Below are 19,292 nucleotides of genomic sequence, written 5' to 3'. Positions count from 1 at the left end.
AACGAAGCGAAACTCTTCGCGCTTCACACAGGTGGTTGGAACAAGCGAGTGGAAAAGAAGCCAAGGGGGGTGAAAAAAGAAGAAAAAAAAGATATGCAAATAAAGGAAAGCTCAAAAAATGGGCCAGCAAAAAAAAAAAAAAAAAAAAAAAAAACTTTCATACAATTACCAAACAAATGTGATATTGTTCACCCCTTTTCGAGTAAAACTGTTCAGGCTTGGACGCATGGACGAGCGTGCATACGGCGACATGACACCTCTCCCCCGCGTGAAAAACCCAATGCATTTCCACTTCCACGCTTTCATCCCTTCACCCTTTCACCCCTTCATCCTTACATGCATACGTGCCGTCGCACAGGGCTGGTGCATTCGGTGCGCACTCGTACGCCTCCTTCGTGTACGCTCACTCAGGGGGAACGAACTGCTGCCTGGACCGACTCGCCCGCAAACACGGAAGGGTTACCCTCCTGTTCTCTCTGCATCAGAGGGCATATTGCTGCATGCTATGCTATGGTGACACACATAGTGGTGTGTTCCGTTTAGCTTTTATTTTTTATTACTTTTTTTTTTTTTCCCTCTTCCCTTTCGATTTGTTTCCCCAAATGGTTGTACCTTTTGCGTCGTGGCAACTTGCAAGCGCGGTGTGAGTGCGTCGGAAATGGGCGGGAGGTTCCCAGCGACTTCCGAGCAGTTGGATGTTCGTGCGGCGGTATATTTTTTTTTTTTTTTTTTTTTAACATGCCAAAATGGGAGAAAAGAAGGATAACAAGTGAGCAGGACGAAGGGGGGGAGAACTTCCCTTTTGTCGGTCGCACGTGAGAAGTACCTGAAAGGGCATCCTCCTTGCTCAGGTGTGGTCAGTTGCTTCGCACGCTCGAGTTAGCCTTTTTATTCTTCGCGCATATCTGCTTACCTGCACACTTGGCCCATTTCGTACACTTTTCTTTGCGCGGCGACTCGTCAATGTGGCCGCCCTGGCCCGCCCCTCGAACATGCTCAACTGGCGCAGGCGCTCACAGCGGGGCGAAGTGGATGCCCCGCTTGTCCCGCTTCCCCCCCGACATGCGCAACAATGCGACGGTTACTTGTAAAACGCATGGGGACCTTCTGCACAGTTCACCCGCACGACGGCAAAGGTCAGCACTTAACTCCGTTGAAATTCCCTGGCACGGTCATATACGTGCATGAGGAGAATATCTGTAGGTATGAAAAGAGTATAAGGCAGTACATGCGTACGGACATCATCGGGTTTGACACGGAATTCGTTTTGGAGCCAAGTGAAGGTCGTTTGAACCACTTGGACAGCGGGGAGGTTCCCCCAAGGGTTCAGCCACTGAAGGCCGCCACCCGCACCAACGTGGCGCGAAATAGCATTTCATCAGGGCCATCCCCACAAAGAGCAGACCCTACAGAGGAGACCAAATTGAAAGGGTTCAAGGCAATATCCTCAGAGGGTAAATTTTTAAAAAAAATACACAGGAGGAACTACCCACCATGTAGGGAGAAGAAAACGCTCTGCCTGATTCAGCTCAGCTCGAAGGAGCTCTGCTTCGTCTTTAACATTAATAAACTCAAGGGGAAAATACCCATGTGCGTAAAGGAAATTATGGAGGATGAAAAAATAAGGAAAGTATGCCATGACATTCGAAATGACCAAGACATGTTCCTAGACCAACATGTCCAAATAAGGAACTCTTTCGATTTATATGATTTTTGCATGCAGAGTTTTTTATACCCTCCTTCTTTACAGTTCTTGGTTAAATTATTTCTTAAGAAGAATTTGGAAAAGCAGTTTCGACTGTCTAACTGGTTAAGTGATGACTTGAGGGAGGAGCAAATTCTTTACGCTGCCGCGGATGCGTATGCGTCGAGGGAGGTCTATATGGTTTTAAGGGACCTGGGCAAGCTGCATCAGATATGTGCGACGAATGAGTTGAGTGCGCCGAATCAGCGGTGTGTACTGAACGCCCTTCGTGATGCACATTTGTCATGTGATGTGGCTTCACAGGGGGGCACCAACGCAACCGCTGCTGTGGCGGACCCCCATCTGGTGACTGCAATGGATAAGGAGCAAAACCCAAGTGACGCCAAAACGCCTTATGGTGAGAAGGCCCCTCAAGAGGGAGAAAGTACAAGTCATGTTTCCTCAGCCGAAGCGCAGCAAAGGAGTAACACCCAGATAGGCGGTGAAACGAAAAGGTGCACTGCCACAATGCACCCCTCTGTCACGACGATTGAACAGAATGACACTACGCTGGGGGGAAACTCCACCGGGATGGAAAAACAAACGTATGCATTTTTTGGAAAACACCAGATGAGCACTATACATGAGTTAAAAAATAAAATCCACGTGAAATGCGCCCAACTGTGTAACATATCCTTTGTTGAAGAGATGGTGTTTGCAGGCAGCGGCTATAAAAACCGGATGTCCCTGCAGGACGTGGAGAGAGGCAGGTCCCTCATCGTGCTGCATTCGCAGGGCTTCGACGAGGAGGTCAGGTGCTGCCACGAAATACTGAGTTATATGGAGAGCGCGGCGTAGGAGTTACGCGGCACACTGCAGGAGTTAAGCGGCGCGCTGCAGGAGTTGCACACTACGTGTAGCAGTTACGCGGCACACTGCAGGAGTTGCGCGTATCGCATCGCTTCAAGTTGCCAACTGAGGTCCGCGCGCGTGCGAGGTGCGACTCGCCATTTGCGGAACACTTCAGCAAGCTAGCTAGCCAGCTAGCTAGCTATTTTTTTTTTTTTTTTTTTTTTTTTTTCAAAACGTGCACACAACTGCTGCAAAAGGGGGAAAAAAAGCTGACCCGTTCAGGCGTTTTTTTTTCCGTTCCGTTTGTCTTTAAAATGTGAAGCGAATGTGCGCGCTGCTGATTGGCAGTGTGTGGGGGGGGGTTCCCCATGGTGAGTACACTGCGGTGGCCATTGTAGACGGCCCAAATGGCGCCCCCCTTAGGCGAAGGAAAAGTGGCTCTTGTTCTTGGAGGGGTACGACACGGAGTAGTTCAAAATGCAGTCGTATATAAAGGTGGGGGTGACGAACAGGGGGAGCTTCTTCTTCTTTTTCTGCCTGCCCTGCAGCGAGTTGTAAAACTCGACGGCGTTCGGATCGTTGCAGTTGGCAACGACAATGTACTCTGCGTCGAGGGGGTCCTTCACAATCTTCCCCTCGCCAAGAGTTATTAACGCTTTACACAAAAACAGCGCATCGTAGTAATTGGACTGCTTCACACTCCCAATGTTAAAAATATAAAAAAACTGTTTGCTGAAAAGCCTATCGTGAGCTAGCTTTTGTCTGGTGTTAAAATTTTTATTCCTCACAATGAATTCATTTTCAGTGCAAATGCTATTCCAGTAGACATCGGTGTATTCAGGCCACCTTTGGAATTTTTTTAAAATGAGATCGATTGCTTTTTCCTTAAGCATGTACACATCGCTAACGAGACTACATAAAATTTTTGGGTCATACAAATCTACGTGTTCTTTTTCATCTGGGACGATACAAAAACTTATTTTGTTCCATTCGTTTATATCACTTGGCATGTCATATATTTCGATTCCTTTTGTGCCTGCCCCATTTTTCGTTATTAATCCCTTTGGGTCGTAGGTGAAATTTGGCGGCTTCAAATGCTTCAGTTTGTTTAGCTTATTGTAGATGATATCTCGGTAGTAGTTGTTCGCCGCCCCGATGAGTTTTATTTTGTTAACTTGTTCCCTCCCTTCGTAGTAACTTGCATCCACGTTGTGAGAGAGCTCGTCTGAGTATGACGAGTCTGTGCTTTCGTAGCACAAGTTCACTTGGCAGTTTTGCTTTACCTGCTTCGTTTCGCTAGCTGGTGCTTTCCTCTTTCTTTTTAACGAACCAGATTGTGTGGCTCCCTTTTTGGAATTCGCCAAAGTCACACTGGAGGTGTTCCCCAAGTAGGCGCCCCCCTCCACCACGAGTCGCTGCTTAGCAAACTTGTAACAGTCGTAGTAGGAGCACAACTTGTAGTCGAACCCTTTGATGACGCTCGTGTGGAAGATTTTAAAATTCGTCTTCTTCACCGTCCAGATGTTTTCCGCCTTGTCCCAGTGGAAGAGGTTAAGCTCCTTCATCTTGCGGACCACTTCCTCGTTGTATGGCACGATTTTTATTTGCACCGAGTCGCCCTTCACCGGGTTGTGCACGATTATGTGTTGCATGGCGAACATGGCGCTCTTCGCGACGTGCTCCACGAACCCGGGTTTGTCCCTGCGCGCGAAGAGGGCCTGGTCGTACCGGTTAGCGGGGTTAGCGGGGTTGGCCAGATTCGCTGCCAGGTTTGCGCTGGGGGTAGTTGGGTCCGCCTCGCTCTCCTCCCCCACGTTTGTTTCGTTGGGCGGTTTGCTGGGCGGTTCGCTGACCGGTTTGCTGAGCTGCTCGATGACCGGTTTGCCGCCCGCCTTGCCGCCCACCCCCCGCGCAGAGGCGAAGTGGCTAAACAACTTGCAGACGTAGTACAGAACGGTGTCGCTGACGGTGCCGCCCAGAAAAATGGTGAGCTTGGTCATCTCGTAGATGTAAAAGATGGGGATGTGCCAGACCTTCTTCTCGCTCTCCCACTTCACATTCCGGCAGTGCACCTTAAAGTAGGAAGTAATCGTTTTATTTTCATTTGTGTATTTCAGCTTCAGCACCAGGTGCCCCTTCCTCTCATCCATCACGTTGCTGCAGGAAGCGTTGTCATAAAGGATGTAGCTGTAAACGTTGCTGACCTCGATGTGTGTCCAGCTGCTCAAAAAGTCGATCGTCCTCCTCCTCTCATCAATTAAATTGTTCAGGTAAAAATCAAAATTATTTTTTTCCTTTTCATTTATGTACACGTCTAGGAATATATCATCTGGGAGGAACATTTTTTCCAGCCTGGCCAAATTGGATTCCACATTATTCCCCTCCACTTTTTTGAAGTAGTGCGTCCTGACGTACCCCCTGTCCTCTTCCCCCTTGAGGTACTTGGCTAGCAAGGCATTATCGCGGTGGGTCATTCTGTCCCTTTGGGTGATGACTCAGCGGGTGGGGGATGGGAGAGAGACCGCCCGCGGAGTGAACGTCCCTTCGCTGAGTTGAGAGTTGTACATTGGCTTCTTCGCTGGGGTGCTTCACCGGGTTGCCTCTTCGCCAGGAAAAAAAAAAAAAATCGGTCTGGGGGGGGAAGCAGCCCTGTGTGAGACTTTGGCTCTCTCGCGAGATTCAGTAAAGTTACACAGAGGGTGCACGCATGTGTTAGTGTGCGGAAGGTTGAGCATACTGGTGTGTGTTTTTTTTTTTAGTGACAATGGTGCGAGATCGGCTGCGTAGTTGGCTGCGTAGTTGGCGGCCCAGTTGGCTACCCAGTTGACTGCCCAGTTGGCGGGTACCGCTTTGAGCTGGCCGAGCGGGGAAAAAAGCAAAAAAAAAATAAGGTAAAAAAATAAAGTAAAATGTGATCAAACAAAACAAACAGATGAACGAACGGTGAACAAAGGATCCCCCTCGCCACGCCTTGCCGACCCGCTCTTCCGGAAATTCCCTGCAACTTTTGCGCCTCGCCGCGGGATCCTCCCAAATAAGCGCGAATGCGGTACACGGGGAATAGCCCCCGGGCGGCTTCTCATCATGAGGGGCACAGCTATGAGGGCGGAGGCGTCTTAGCGCTCTCTTCTTCCATTCCCCCCGTTTACCCCTTCCCTTTGGGGGCCACCTCACGGGGAGACAACACCTCCAATTTATGGCATCATCATAGGGAAAAAAAAAAAGGAACGCATCAGGGAGCACCCCTCCATGGGAGAGTATTTCCTCCGCGGTATGAAGCCCTCCCCATGGCGGCCATCAAGCACTACTCCTATGAGCGGTTACCCGCGGGGTGCCTCTTTCCCTCCACACTGCCGCGCCATTGCACACTGCAGCTGAGGGGACCACTCGTCTGTGTTCACAACCGGGGCGATGGCAATCGTCTGCTCAGGTGTATACACAAAAGGGGAGAAAAAAAAAAAGAAGAATTGACAAACGGTTCGCAGATACGCGTTCTCTGTGTGCATAATTTGATGCATAAGTAACATTAAAAAAAAAAAAAAAAAAAAAAAAGGGAAGTTAATTGCGGAGGGGTGGCGATACCAATTGTGGCGATTCCAACGGAGGGGTGACGCTGCCAACCGAGGGGTGACGCTACCAACAGAGGGACTCACCTCCCCCTGGTCTTTTTTCCCCCCCCCCTGTTCATGTGATCTTACAGCAAAGGGAGAAACCCAAAGCGGGCGAGCCACCTCACCCGCTTCTCACCGCTTCTCCCTTCCCCCACGTGCGTAGATAAAGATCGACTGCCGCCAACCCTGGGAGGGGCAAAACAGAAAAAAGGAATTTGGGCTCTCCACTTAACAGCGCTTCATATTTTAAAAGCCACAGACACATAGGGGTAAATCTCCTCGTCGTTTTCGTCGGACCTTTTAAGGTAATTCTTCCCAATCGAATCTGTGGTAGAAAATATGTCATACAGTTTCTTCCTCACTTTCTTCTCCTTGCTTTCCCCATTTATGCGTATGCTGAAGGAGGCAAAGTTGGGGGGGACTCCAAAGCGAAGAACCGATTCGCAGAAGACCCTCAAAATGTTAATATGAATAAAGGCAATAAAAATATCTGAAAAAGCCGCTAAACACATCCTACGTAGGAAGGTCTCTTGCCGTATGATCTCTGCCTCTACCTTAGTCCTAGACTCCATCACATCGTTGTACTTCTGTTCATCATATTTAAAAGACTTCACTACGAACTTCTTCCCCTTTGCTGCTTCTTTAAAACTATCTGCAAACTTTCTAAATACGTAGACCTTCCAGAGCGTATTTCCATCCTTATCTACCAACCCTTTAAATTGCTCCGCCGATCTGGGTACTACATATTCAGAAAATTTTTCGTAGCTAGCTAGCCAATCGTCCACGGAGTTTTTTGGGATGTAGGCAATCAACGTGGTGAGGTACTCTGTTTCCATAAAATCTGCCTGGTTAACCGTTTGTGGGGTTAAAATTTCATTTAAATTTTTTAGGAAGAAATTATTTGAGTCTGTTTTTGGAACGTCCTTCTTTTTCCTTTCTTTTAAATCGCTCAGCATGCTGGACTTTATGTGAATTTCGTCTGACAGCTTGGTAATATTGTTAACCATCACGTCGATGGTATCTGTGAGGGACCTGTTCCGGGGGTACTTGGCATCGTCCCAACTGAAACGCCTTATGTACTGATCTATGTTAATGTGCTGCCGCTGGTATATAATTTTTAGCTCTATATTTTCGTCATACTCTTTTGCCAATTTCTCTATTTTTTTTAAACAGCCATATGCGTAACTGTCGTACTTTTGCAAATCGTCTGCGCACTTGAGCAGATCGTCGAAGGAGCAGAACTTCAGGTTGGTCGGCACGTCCAGGATGTTCGTGTCGATGCACACGTGGCTCCCCAGCAGCCGGTTCTTCAGGATCGTGTAGATGTACTCCCGGCTCGTGTTGTCTCTCGTGGAGCACGCGATGAACAGGCACATGGGCGCTTCGCTCATCGTGCTGGCGGGGTTAGCGGTGTTGAAAGGTGTTGAGTGCTGTTATGCAATGCTAAGCGTTGCTAAGCGGTGCACCGGGGAGTAACGCGCTGTACTCAACTGCACATATCACAGGGGGGCGCTTATCCTGCCTGCGCGCTCACGGTGATGAAGACTGCGCCGCCCTCCTCGTTCCGCGCACTATTTCGGAAAGGCTCCCTGGGGGATAACCCAACAAAAGTGCTCTTCAGCGTCTGGGCTCCGCTACGGCCACCTCGGCGCGGCACAGTTTCGCCCCCTTCCGATGACTACGCGCAGCACCTCGGTCTTTCGCACATACACCTACACACGCGGCAGCACGTGGCGGCGGAAATCATTTCAGCAGGGGGGGGAGAGGGGCTTCGAGGGCGGTCTCCTGCTCGGCGCGCTTTGGGTGGAAGCTTCTTGGATGGCTTCGCTTTGGCGATTCGCCCTTAGCAGTTCAGCCCTTAGCAGTTCAGCCTCTATCCGTTCAGCCTCTATCCGTTCAGCCTCTATCCGTTCAGCCTCTATCCGTTCAGCCTCTATCCGTTCAGCCCCTATCCGTTCAGCCTCTATCCGTTCAGCCTCTATCCGTTCAGCCCCTATCCGCTTAGCTCCTATTTGCTTCCCCGCGGGGTGCCTATCCAGCGCGCAAACAGCTCTGCAAGGCGTCGTACATACGTACCTCCCTGCAAAAGCCGCTTTGACGAATATCCCCAGGGGGGGACTTCGGGCCGTATCGTTTAAAGCGAACGGGCGGGCTGGCGAAATAGCGCTCAGCGGGGAGCGAACACGCGGGAAGATGGCCGAATTGTGGAATGCAGGGGCGAGGGATTGCGAAAAGGTGGAAGCATGGGGGATGCAAAAGTGAAGAGCCGCAATGACGCAAAGGCGAGGAGCAGGAAGGATGCAATCACGCATTTACCATTTGCAGTTACGCGCATACGCCATTATGCAAGGAATGCGCTTCCACTTTTTTTTTTTTTTTTTTTCCACCCTTTTTTTTGCCTAACTCGTTCATATTTTTTCGAAAAAATTTCGAATTTCGCCTGAACGGGTCAGGCAATTAATTTTTTTTTTTGCATCCGTGCGGCGTAGGGAAAAAGCACTACCGTAGAGCGAAGGTGGGAAGGAAAGAAACAAAAAGGGAAGTAAAAAAGAAAAGAGCAAAAACAGCGCGGATCGATCGGCGTGTTTGTGGGATATCTTTTTTCTCGGATGGGGCTCCGTGTTCGCGTCGCCCCGGCGTTACAGCGGCACATGTGTTAAGGGGAGCGTGTATCAAGGGAAACCTGCTATAATCAGCGCAAGCGCCTACCTCGTGCATCCCTTCCGACGGCACGCTAATTTTCCACTTGCAGCGCCGACCACTGGGGACACAACCCCATTATGGCCTCTTCCTTGTGAGCGCCAAAACGAAGTTGGTCCACTCGACTTGCACGCGAAAGGGATTTACATGCACACGTGTATGAACGTAGGAGAGACTTCCCCAATTTCGCAAGTTTCAAAATTTGACGAACGTCTTTCCGTGAAGCGGCACGCCCGCACGTGTCCACAGAGGAGGTGCAACTCGGGGGAAGCTTCTCCTCGCCTCTCTCAAAAAGGAAGGCGTTGCGTGTGCAGCAGCCCACGGGTGCATCACAAAAAAGGGAAAAATGGCTAAACGGCTGAATCGCTGAATGGCAAAGTGTCGAAATAAAATGCTAAAGTACACGCGCAACGGCAGACGCAACTTCAAATGTGCTGATAACACGTGAGCATGTCCCTGTACTGCTTTGCGGTGATGGCAAGCAAGCGGGTGGGTTCGCCACTCGGCGGAAGGGCCCCCCCCTCCCCCGGGAGCAGGCCCTCCCCCTGCGTGCTGCACTTCACGAAAAAGTCAAAATCTTCGGGGCTGACTTTATCACCCACCAACCCTAAATAGGTCCGTAGGACGTCCAAATCAACGGCGTTTTTTTTTTGCATATCCAAAACGTTAAAGTGTTTGTCGAACGTGCCTTCCTCGTCGATGACTTGGAACAACTTTCGCTTCAATAGAGTCAGGAACATTGGTAGATTCATTTTGCTTATTTGTTTTATGTTCATTTCTTTTTGGAATTTCCTCACTTGGGGCGCGTCGTACACTTGCTTCAGCTGCCTGGCCATTTGGGGAAACAACATGATGTCCACTTCGCCTGATTGGGAGAGGTCGTGCAGGGTGAAGAGCAGCTCGGCCTCGGCGAAGTAGTCCACGATTTTTTTCCTGCGCGGGGGGGAAGGAGTGAGCCGAGGGAAGAAGTCAGCGCCGCGAATTTGCAAACTTGCGATTTGCAAACTTGCGATTTGCAAACTTGCGATTTTTCAAATTTGCTTATTTCAAATTTACAAATCGGACGCAGGGCTGCGGGAAGAGCCCCTCTCACCTGCTGCAGTCAGCCGTGCCAGGCGATTCGCCCTGTCTGTTCTCCCCCAACCGGTTCAGTATCTTCCGCACGATTTTCTTGGTGACTTCATTTTGGTAGTTAAGTGTGTACTTGTTGTTATTGTAAAAGGCTAAGTCCATGGTGCTGCTGGGAGTTTTTCGCGTACGGGAAAGAAAAAATAAAAAAAGGAGGGAGGAAGGAGGAGGAAAGAGGAAAGTCTTCCCCGTGAGTGCCTGCTTCCAGATGGTCAAATCGCCGCTTCGCCCGATGCATTAGCAGCGAGGGAGGAACAGAATAGGCAAAAATAAAAAAAAAAAAGAAGAAAAAAAAATTCACTCCGAAGATGCGCGAAGGGGTGCCGCCTATCTGCCTCCACCCTAAGGTGAGCATACACTTTTCCCTTTCCTTTTCGCGGGGTGTGTGCACTGCGGGGGGAGGATACAACTGACTTGCATATGCTCCAGACAGCTGTCTTCACTCCTGTATATTCCTCCGCCCCAGTGGGGCTGTCCATCCACCGAGCCGTTTGTCCTTCCCCCCAAATGAAATCCACGCGCATGGTAGCGCATGCCAATGCACATGTCCGCTCAACCTGTCAACACAGCTGTGCAAAATGGACACAAAGAATTCTCCCTTATCGCTGATAAACAGCCGAGGCGGTGCAAGTTTTGCCACATGGGGTGGTACTCATTCAACATGGGGAAGTTTCAAAGGGGAGTGAAAATGGCGTTAATTAAAATGGGTGCTGCTGCGGAAGAGCAAAATGAACGCCACGTGATGGGGGCTCCCAAAATGGGGTGAAAGGAAAAAAAAAAAAAAAAAAAAAAAAAAGCAACTGAACAAGTTTTAATTGTAAAAATGATAGTCACATTAAAAAATTTAAAAGGGAGTAAAGTTTGGGGAGTTCGTTATGTTGGGGTGATTTTACGATGGGTGCGCGACACACGGGGGGGGTTCACCGACGAATGGGGGGTGCTCACTGATGAACGGGGAGTTCCCACCGACGACTGGGCAGTCCCCACCGACGAATGGCCCAGACTGCGCCACGCAGACCGCCCTCGTGCTGATGCGCTAATTCTCAATCGATCTTCTGCTTGGGCGACAGCCCCCTGTTCAGCTGCCTCTTCGCGTAGAACTTAATAACCTCATCAATGATGATGACGGGGAAGGACCACATGAAGACCAGCAGCCAGTCATATGGCGTGAGGGCCACGACGCCAAAGATTTTGGCAAGGGGGGGGATGTATAAAATCATGAAATGGAGGAGCAGCGACCCGATGGTGGCGAGCACAAGGTACATGTTTCTCCAGGGGGGGATCTGAAAGAGGGAGTTGTATTCGCTGAGCGCGTTGAGGGCGTTGAACATCTCGATGACGACGAGGACGGAGAGGGAGAGGGTGCTGGCCTGCATTGCAGAAGAGGTGGTGAGGGGGTGATGCGCAGGGTGAAGTGGTTTACGGTTTAGGGTTGGCGGAGTGGGGGCAGCTAGTCTGGCAAACCGTCGCTAAACGAGCAAACCGGCGCTTAGCTGCGCTTAACGCCGCTCATCACCGCTTAACTGCGCTTAACGCCGCTTATCACTGCTAACAGGGCCTACCTTGAGCTTGCCCGCGGAGAAGTAGGAGCAGGGGTCGTCCGACATGGCGTAGACGCGGTTGACCTGGAAGTCCGGCCAGGCCTTGCACTGGTTGTAGTGGGAGAGCTGGTAAAAGCTCACGAGGGTGTGGCCGTCCAAGTCGGGGTAGAAGAGGTACCAGTAGACGAAGATGGAGACCGTGGCCACGCCCACGTAGGTGCCGATGACGATGTACCTGAGCAGCGTCAGGCCGTTGATCAGGCTGTCGTTTTTGTGTCTGGGCTTGCACTTCATGACGTCGTGCTCGGGCGGGTTGAACCCTGCGGGGGGGGGGGCGGCGTGAGTGGGTAAGGCGGCGTGAGTGAGTATAGCGGCAGGAGTGAGTATAGCGGCAGGAGTGAGGAGGCGAGTGAGCGATCGAGTGAGTACGGCGTGAGCGGGGGAGAAACCAAATGATGGCTCCCCGCTCCCAACCTCTGTATGCACTCACCGAGAGCCGTGGCGGGCAGGCCGTCCGTGACCAGGTTGACCCAGAGGAGCTGCACCGGCGCGAGGCTGTCGGGGATGCCCAGCAAAGCCGTGAGGAAGATGGAGGCCACCTCGCCAATGTTGCTGCTGATGAGGTAGCGGATAAAGGCCTTCATATTGTTATAGATGCACCTGCCCTCCTTGATGGCCTCCACGATGGTGTTGAAATTGTCATCGGCCAAGACGATGTCGGACGCTTCCTTCGCGACCTCCGTGCCGTTGATTCCCATGGAAATACCAATGTCTGCAGATTTCAAGGCAGGGGCGTCGTTCACCCCGTCCCCCGTCATGGCGACGGTCTCTCCGAGGTCCTTCAGAATTTTTACTATCTGCTTCTTATGCTTGGGCTCCGTTCTGCAGAAGACGATGCGCTGGTTGTTCTTGAGGATGTCCTTCTGCACGTCGAGCGGGAAGTCCTCGAACTCTCTTCCGCTGTAGCAGCACTTGCGTTTGTAGTTGTGGCTGCCAACGCTGTCAACGCCGCTTCCGCCGCTAACCCCGCTTCCGCTGCGACGGTTGGGCGAGGCGGCGGGCTGGTCTGCCTCCTCATCCATGTCGTCGCCGCGCAGGATGTTGATCTCCCGGGCGATGGCCTTGGCAGTGTCCATATTATCCCCCGTAATCATGAAGACTCTAATTCCAGCCAGGTGACACAAGTTGATGGCCCTTCCGACGTACTTCCTTGGGGGGTCAATAATTCCCAAACCTCCAAGGTAGATCATATCTCTCTCGAGTTTGAAATAGCCCTCCGCGTTGGTGACGTTTAAATCCGTTTTCTTCATCTTCCTGTAGGCGAAGCTTAAGGTGCGTAGGGCTCTCTTGCCCATGCCCTTCACTCGGGTGTAGACGAGGCTCTTCAGTTCCTCTGTGAGCGGCTTTACCTCATTCTTAACCAAATAGTAGTTGCAATTTTTTATAATATTTTCTGGGGCCCCTTTGCAGTAGAGAATTGGATCCTTCTTCTTGTTTTCTACGATGACGCTCATGAGTTTCCTCTCCCGGGTGAATTCAATTATTTTGATTAACTGGCACTCGTTTCTCCACGCGGAAATGCACTCACTTGGGTGGGTTCCGCCCTCCTCCCCATTGGGGGGGTCGCCGCTGGAAGTGTTTCCGTTGGAGGGGTCACCGCTAATGGCGCCCCCGCCTGATGAAGTTGCCTTCCCCCCCTCCTTCGCAGCCTTACCCTTGCTGGCAGCCCGGTCGTACTCGGCCGCCATGGCGTTGTTCCTCACCGCGTTTGGCTTAATGTCAAAGTTGTGCACGAAGTGGAGGAGGGCTAACTCGGTGCTGTCCCCGAAGACCTTGACGATTTCGTTCCGGTCATTGCAAAAGATGTTGGCTTCGTTGCAATTGACCATGCACATGTAGAAGCTGTAGTCGTGCTCCGAATAGGCGTACTTCTTTATTTTGTCCTCCAGAATTTTGCTGCCCCTGCTGATGATGGTGTTGACGTTGGTGTGCATCTGCTTCAGCGGCTGGTCGGTTTCGTCGCCCGACGGGTACTCCTCATAGTTATCGCTGCCACTGCCGCTGCCACTGCCGCTCTCCGGGTGGCCGCTCCTTCCGCCGTACGAGAGGCGCCCACTGGAGTGTTTCCTGTTTCCCCTGGAGGTGACCGCGCCGCACTCCTCGTAGGACGCCTGGCTCGCCACCTGACTGGAGACGCGGCCTTCCCTCTTCAGCTTGTTAAAGAAGGAGTCATTCTCGTGCCCCTCCTCCGCCGGGCAAGACTCGTAAAAGAAGAAGGTCTCCCCCTTTTGGCACAGCTGGTACTCTTTCAAGGAAGTTGGCTCTTTAAAGAGGTGAAACACCGTTGCGGTCATCTGGTTGGTCGTGAGCGTTCCCGTTTTATCGGAGCAAATAACGGTGGTGCATCCTAGGGTCTCCACACTCTGGAGCTTCCTCACAATGGCATTCTTCTTCACCATTCGTCTGGTACCTAAAGCTAAGCACGTGGTGATGACAGCAGGGAGACCCTCCGGGATGGCAGCCACGGCCAGAGCGACGCTAATTTTAAAGTAGTATAAACATCCGTAGAGAAAAGACCCATGAATGGGATCAGAGAAATGTTTAAAATTGATTACCCACACAGTGACGCATATGAAGAAAATAATTTTAGACAATTGCCTTCCAAAGGCATCAATTTTGATTTGCAAAGGAGTATCTGTATCTTCATTTGTGGATTCTATTACTGCGTGTTGAATCTGCCCAATTTCTGTGTTCATACCAATTTTGGTTACAACAGCGATGCATCTACCAGCCACAATTGCAGTGGAAGAAAACAAAATGTTCTTTTTTAATTGAATTTCGCAATCTTTATAAGTGGGATCTAACCTTTCTGCGTACTTATCAACCGAACATGACTCTCCTGTTAACATGCTCTGCTCCACCTTAATAGTCGTAGAAAAGATCTTAATAATCCTTGCATCTGCTGGTGTTTTGTTTCCTACACTTAGCTCTATGATGTCACCCACGGTGAGGTACTTACTGTCGATTATTTCCCACTTGCCATCTCTTAGCACTTTCGCTTTCGTCGGTTGCAACTGCTTCAGAGCCTCCAACGATTTCTCTGCGTTACACTCCTGCCATACCCCCACCGCTGCATTTAGAATTAGAATCATTACGATGACGAGCGGTTCTATGAAATCGCAGAGAGCTACCTCATGACTCTGCATGTCCAGCAGGGTTAGGGCGAAACTTATGAAGGCCGCCAACAGGAGGATCTTCACCAGGAGATCTTCAAACTGGTTTAGGATCAGCTCGAGGATTCCCTTCTTCGTTTCCACTTCTAGCTCGTTCAGGCCGTACAGCTCCTTCCTCTTGGCTAGCTGGCTCTTCGTCAGCCCCCTCGCCTCGTCCACCTCCAGCGCCCGCAGCACCTCCTCCACGCCGTGCACGTGCGCGTGCCGCAGGACGTTCTCCATAGGGGGGGAGGCGGCGTCGCCTGAACGTGGCAGTATCACCTGAGCGTGATAATCTCACTGGGGGGTGGCAACCTCACCTAAACGTGGCAGTTTCAATGGGGAGACTACCTACCCTTCTACCCTAATTTCCCGTTCGCCACCCCCCTGCAGTGATGGAATGGTCTCCTCCTCCACACGCACACCTTTCGCAGGCGCTCAGATGTGAAGCGATACGGGTATGTTTCCGTGTGTGTCCCAAGTGACGAGCTCAGCTGCACCCAAAGGCAGATTTACAAAGGGGGATTACCACAGACTCATAAAATATGATCGGGGGGGAAATTACACATGGGAATTCCCACTTCGCCTTCTGGGCGGCGCGGCCACGATCGGTAGGGGAGCGGGCGAGCCAATAAGCAATCGGGTAGGGAAGAAAGCAGGTTCGCGAGTGGGCGAGCAAGCGCATTCGCGGGTGTCCTCCACGCAGTCTTAAGTATGCCCGTAGCCGGCTTCGCTCACCCGTTAGCTGCTCTGGCTCACCCGTTAGCTGCTCTGGCTCACCCGTTAGCTGCTCTGGCTCACCCGTTAGCTGCTCTGGCTCACCCGTTAGCTGCTCTGGCTCACCCTTTCGTCGGCTTCGCTGCCCAAACGCTCAGGTAATCGTACGGGGGGGCCGATGCCGAGCCCTGCAAATGTACTTAATTGTAAAGTGGAATGCCTCGTTAAGCAGCTCCTCGTCAGCAAAAAAAAAATAAAAAAAAAAGAGCGACGAACGATGAGCTGCTACACAGCAATTCGGCCGAGGGCCTTCCTGCCAGGTGAAAAATGCGCACATGAACGTACCCACAGTAGTGTGAACTGCGCATTTGAACGAACGCACGTATGCTCGTGATGCTACGCGCGTATGCGTGAGAAGTGTTTCCCGGATGGCACATACGACAAAAAAAAGAAAAAAAGAAAGAAGAAAAATAAAAAAAATAAAAAAAAAATAAAATAAAATAAAATAAAATAAAGTAAAAGCATCCCATCGGGAAGAAAAACCCAACAAAAGGTGAGAACCTTTTCTACTGGGGGGGGAAAAAAAAAAAAAAAATTCATTCCCATTCGCCCGCTCGTTCACGCGTTACGTTAGCGCTTTTGCAGCGCACCGCGCAGGCGTGTAATTTTCATTTATGTGTACACGCGCATGTAAGGTGGAGTGCAGCGCGACTATAGAATGAGGAAGCAGGAAAAGGGGGGGAGGGGAAACCTTTGGCGCGCCCTCCCTCGGGTTGTTCATTTTTTTTTCTTTTTTCATCGCCTCATTCCATCGCCTCATTCCATCGCCTCATTCCATCGCCTCATTCCATCGCTTTATTTCATCGCCCTATTTCACCGCCCCATTTCATCGTTTTTTTTTTTTCCCGCTTGGCGCTGCGCAAAAATTGCGAGGTGGTACTTTGGAACCGCAATGAGTTAGTGAAGGGGGGGAAGGAAGAGGCAGTGTTAAATGACCAAGTTACACGTGTGGTCGTCCTTCAAATTAGAAAGTTCCCCCCATGGGAAGAGCCAAGTGACTGAAACCTGCGCACCGCAGCGGGGGTGTGAGATTAGCCCAACTGGGGGAGCACACCCCTCCAGCCGCAAGTTGTTCCACCACACAGGGAGACGAACAGGGACATGCAAATGATCTTCGGCGTTTCCACGAATGGAGGTGAAGAACAGTGGCTTCTCTCCCCCCCACAGAGATGAAAATGGGACATATGATTACTAAGGGGTAGTGCTAGCGCTCCAGATTTAACCCTTCCGGTTGTAGCGGCATGAGCGCTTGGTAACTCTTGAGGCGCTTTGCCCCGTCCTTATTGGAGGACGCCGCTGAAGGGCCAACTCTACTGATGGGTAGCCAAATAGTTTTTTTTTTTTTCCCCTCCGAAATGGCAACACGGGTGGGAGCCCTCCGGAAAAAGCGCATCTCAGTTGTATGTTTGCCTTTCCAAAGTGAACGCCACGAAGAGCTAGTGAAGGGAACCCCCCGTTGGTGCTTCCCCCACCACATGGGAAGGATTAACCTCTCTCACCCAATTGTCTATTATCCGTGCAGCAAGCGTTTCTTCCCCTCCCCCGCACTCCGCAATGTTGATCGCCATTTTAATTACGCACAGGAGAAGGCACTAGCCAACGTTTTTAACGCACTTTGGGTATTATTTCCCCCTCTCAATTTTAATAATGTTCGTCGCCAGAGGGCATATCTTATAATCGCCCCAAATGTTTTACCACTCTTGCGAACCGGGCATAGGATGGTACGCATGTGGGATTTATTGCGGTTACAACAGTTGTGCCTTTTGAACCGTTGCGATTCGCTCAGTTGGTGCCTCCTCAACAGTATTGCTGTTGTTCGGTTAGGCAAATGGGAAGCGCTCTTTCCAAAAAAAAAAAAAAAAAAAAAAAAAAAAACTACGCGTAATGCCATGTTCAAAAAAACATGCTCTCTACTTCTTCCATTTGGATAAAGAGCCTTTTATTTTGCGAAGGTTCCCCCTCCGTTGTGCCGACTTACGCATGTTTCCATTTCCACTACGCTGCTAATACGTCGGTTTACCCCTCTGCGTTATTCACCATTTTACCTGACCCTGCAAGGTGAAATGTGAAGAGAAATCAGCTTCCCCCTTGCGGTTGAAGAGGATAAGTTTTCCCTTTTTTTTGAAAAGGCTAAGCGTAAATTTGCTGGCCTGCAATAGGACTAATTTGCTGACTAGCAGACCGTTTGCACAATTCGCAAGGAGAGCACTCCGGGGAGACAACTGAGACGAGTGATCCATACAGCTGCCACGTGGGACCCCCGAAACGAATTTTGCAGACCAAAATGAACGATGACGTGTCGAATTTGCTCTACGAAGGGATTAATCTAATTTTTGAGAAGTGGTAAAATTGCATATGTACGCGCAGCAGGTTGTGCGAAAAGGGAGAAGGGAAAAAAAACGCAGCGAAAACGTTTTATTTCCCTCCTCCCCCCTCCCTTTTGACCGTTTTTTATTGAAATGTTTGCCCATGCGGAGTTATCACAAAGTTGGCTCCACCAAACGTTGGGTGAATGCCTTCCCGCTGAATGCCCTCTCTATGTAGATATATACACCTGTGGACAATCGTAAAAATCCCTGTGATGTGCCCATTTTACTTTATTATTGGCGGCCCTCCATTTTTACGGCGTGGTTTTTTCTCCCCCTGCGCAGGACCGTTCTCCGTCTGGCCGTGACGAACAACTGGGGAGGGCCAAGTTCGGAAGAGAAGAAAAAAAAACTAATCGAATATGTGCACAGCTACGTGTTCTCTGGTAAGCAATAGGGGAAAACGCCAAAAAAATAGGAAAACCCTCCAAAGCGCGAAACAGACCGTTCGCACATTCGTGTCATGGCCAAAAGGGGACGCCCCTCCCTACTAACCATTCACACAATTTGGATTTTTTTTTTTTTTTTTTTTTTTTAAATAACAGAAAGGTCAGGTAAAAAAAAAAAAAAAAAGCAAAATGCACACATTTTTTTTTTTTTTTTTTCCCACCCCATTTTAGCTAGCAGCCCAAAACACAAGCTGTGCGACTACTTGAGGGACGAAATGAACACCCTGTTCAACGTAGACATTGAGGATGACAGTGATGTACTGCAAAATTGCGGAAAAGGAAATTAACATATTTTGCGAAATTGCGCAACAGTGTACATGCGTGTGGTTGCACGTTTGCACGTACCAGCAATGCGCATGGAAATTCCCCCTTCGCTTCCCCCCCCACTCAGATCGAAGTCTCCGATTTGATATTGGACCTGTACAGCAACTTGAAAAAGAACAACCTAGACGTTATAGAAAAAATCAAACAGATAAAGGAGTCCGACTTGACGCACTGCAAGGAAAACAACTTGGTAGAGGAAGCCTACGATTCTGAGGAGGCCGAATCGGGGAGCGATTTTTCGGAGGAAGAGCAGTCAGGGAGTGACTACACAGCTGAGGACCATTCTGATGGAGAACAACCAAACGGTGAATAAGTAAAAGAAAAAAAGGAAAACTTCCTAAAAATTGACGAAACTGAGTAGCACACACTGCATCAGTTGTGCGTCGTACCAATGAGCTGAGTTGTAGGAATGTGCGGAAGGAGCAACGCGGTAGCCTTTTCACTTCGCTCATAAGTTAAAAAGGGGGTACATATATAATATACACATTTGTGTATACATGTAAAGGGGCCGCTCTCCAGTGTGCATCATCTAGCGTAGCCCACAATTTCTGCGTCCAAAAAGTGTCACGTGAGCACATCCACGTAATACATTTTTGACACTACGGTGCGGACGAAATGGTCAACTGGTGCAACCATGCCGAATTAAGC

At 50.2% G+C, this 19,292-nt stretch overlaps 6 protein-coding genes across 6 annotated transcripts, besides 7 other annotated features; 2 read left to right on the top strand and 4 right to left on the bottom strand.

Moving 5' to 3' along the window:
- Positions 1-1,096: 1,096 nt before the first annotated feature.
- Positions 1,097-2,542, top strand: PVX_081475 (DNA binding protein, putative; the record flags this gene model as incomplete). Its single annotated transcript, XM_001613520.1, has 1 exon — positions 1,097-2,542. The coding sequence occupies one exon, from the start codon at positions 1,097-1,099 to the stop codon at positions 2,540-2,542; it is 1,446 nt and encodes a 481-aa protein (XP_001613570.1).
- Positions 2,543-2,955: 413 nt separating this feature from the next.
- Positions 2,956-5,010, bottom strand: PVX_081470 (hypothetical protein, conserved; the record flags this gene model as incomplete). Its single annotated transcript, XM_001613519.1, has 1 exon — positions 2,956-5,010. One exon carries the CDS (start codon positions 5,008-5,010, stop codon positions 2,956-2,958), a length of 2,055 nt encoding a protein of 684 aa, XP_001613569.1.
- A 1,376-nt stretch (positions 5,011-6,386) lies between these two features.
- PVX_081465 (vacuolar ATP synthase subunit C, putative) lies at positions 6,387-7,785 on the bottom strand (the record flags this gene model as incomplete). The annotated part of the gene is made up of 1 exon (XM_001613518.1): positions 6,387-7,785. The coding sequence occupies exon 1, from the start codon at positions 7,536-7,538 to the stop codon at positions 6,387-6,389; it is 1,152 nt and encodes a 383-aa protein (XP_001613568.1). The 5' UTR covers positions 7,539-7,785.
- Positions 7,486-7,505: a microsatellite.
- Positions 7,659-7,807: a microsatellite.
- Positions 7,808-8,873: 1,066 nt separating this feature from the next.
- Positions 8,874-8,925: a microsatellite.
- A 347-nt stretch (positions 8,926-9,272) lies between these two features.
- On the bottom strand, positions 9,273-10,080 carry PVX_081460 (hypothetical protein, conserved; the record flags this gene model as incomplete). The annotated part of the gene is made up of 2 exons (XM_001613517.1): positions 9,273-9,780; positions 9,941-10,080. 2 exons carry the CDS (start codon positions 10,078-10,080, stop codon positions 9,273-9,275), a joined length of 648 nt encoding a protein of 215 aa, XP_001613567.1.
- A 938-nt stretch (positions 10,081-11,018) lies between these two features.
- PVX_081455 (calcium-transporting ATPase, putative) lies at positions 11,019-14,971 on the bottom strand (the record flags this gene model as incomplete). Its single annotated transcript, XM_001613516.1, has 3 exons — positions 11,019-11,345; positions 11,538-11,836; positions 12,007-14,971. The coding sequence occupies 3 exons, from the start codon at positions 14,969-14,971 to the stop codon at positions 11,019-11,021; spliced, it is 3,591 nt and encodes a 1,196-aa protein (XP_001613566.1).
- Positions 14,959-14,992: a microsatellite.
- Positions 14,993-16,104: 1,112 nt separating this feature from the next.
- Positions 16,105-16,130: a microsatellite.
- Positions 16,131-16,851: 721 nt separating this feature from the next.
- Positions 16,852-16,975: a microsatellite.
- Positions 16,976-17,136: 161 nt separating this feature from the next.
- Positions 17,137-17,171: a microsatellite.
- A 217-nt stretch (positions 17,172-17,388) lies between these two features.
- PVX_081450 (hypothetical protein, conserved) lies at positions 17,389-18,957 on the top strand (the record flags this gene model as incomplete). Its single annotated transcript, XM_001613515.1, has 4 exons — positions 17,389-17,848; positions 18,157-18,257; positions 18,492-18,577; positions 18,712-18,957. Exons 1-4 carry the CDS (start codon positions 17,790-17,792, stop codon positions 18,955-18,957), a joined length of 492 nt encoding a protein of 163 aa, XP_001613565.1. The 5' UTR covers positions 17,389-17,789.
- Between the last annotated feature and the right edge of the window lie 335 nt (positions 18,958-19,292).

This window comes from Plasmodium vivax, chromosome 2, assembly GCF_000002415.2.
Source record: "Plasmodium vivax chromosome 2, whole genome shotgun sequence".
Classification (NCBI taxonomy): Eukaryota; Apicomplexa; class Aconoidasida; order Haemosporida; family Plasmodiidae; genus Plasmodium; species Plasmodium vivax.
This window is presented reverse-complemented; position numbering and strand designations above follow the sequence as displayed.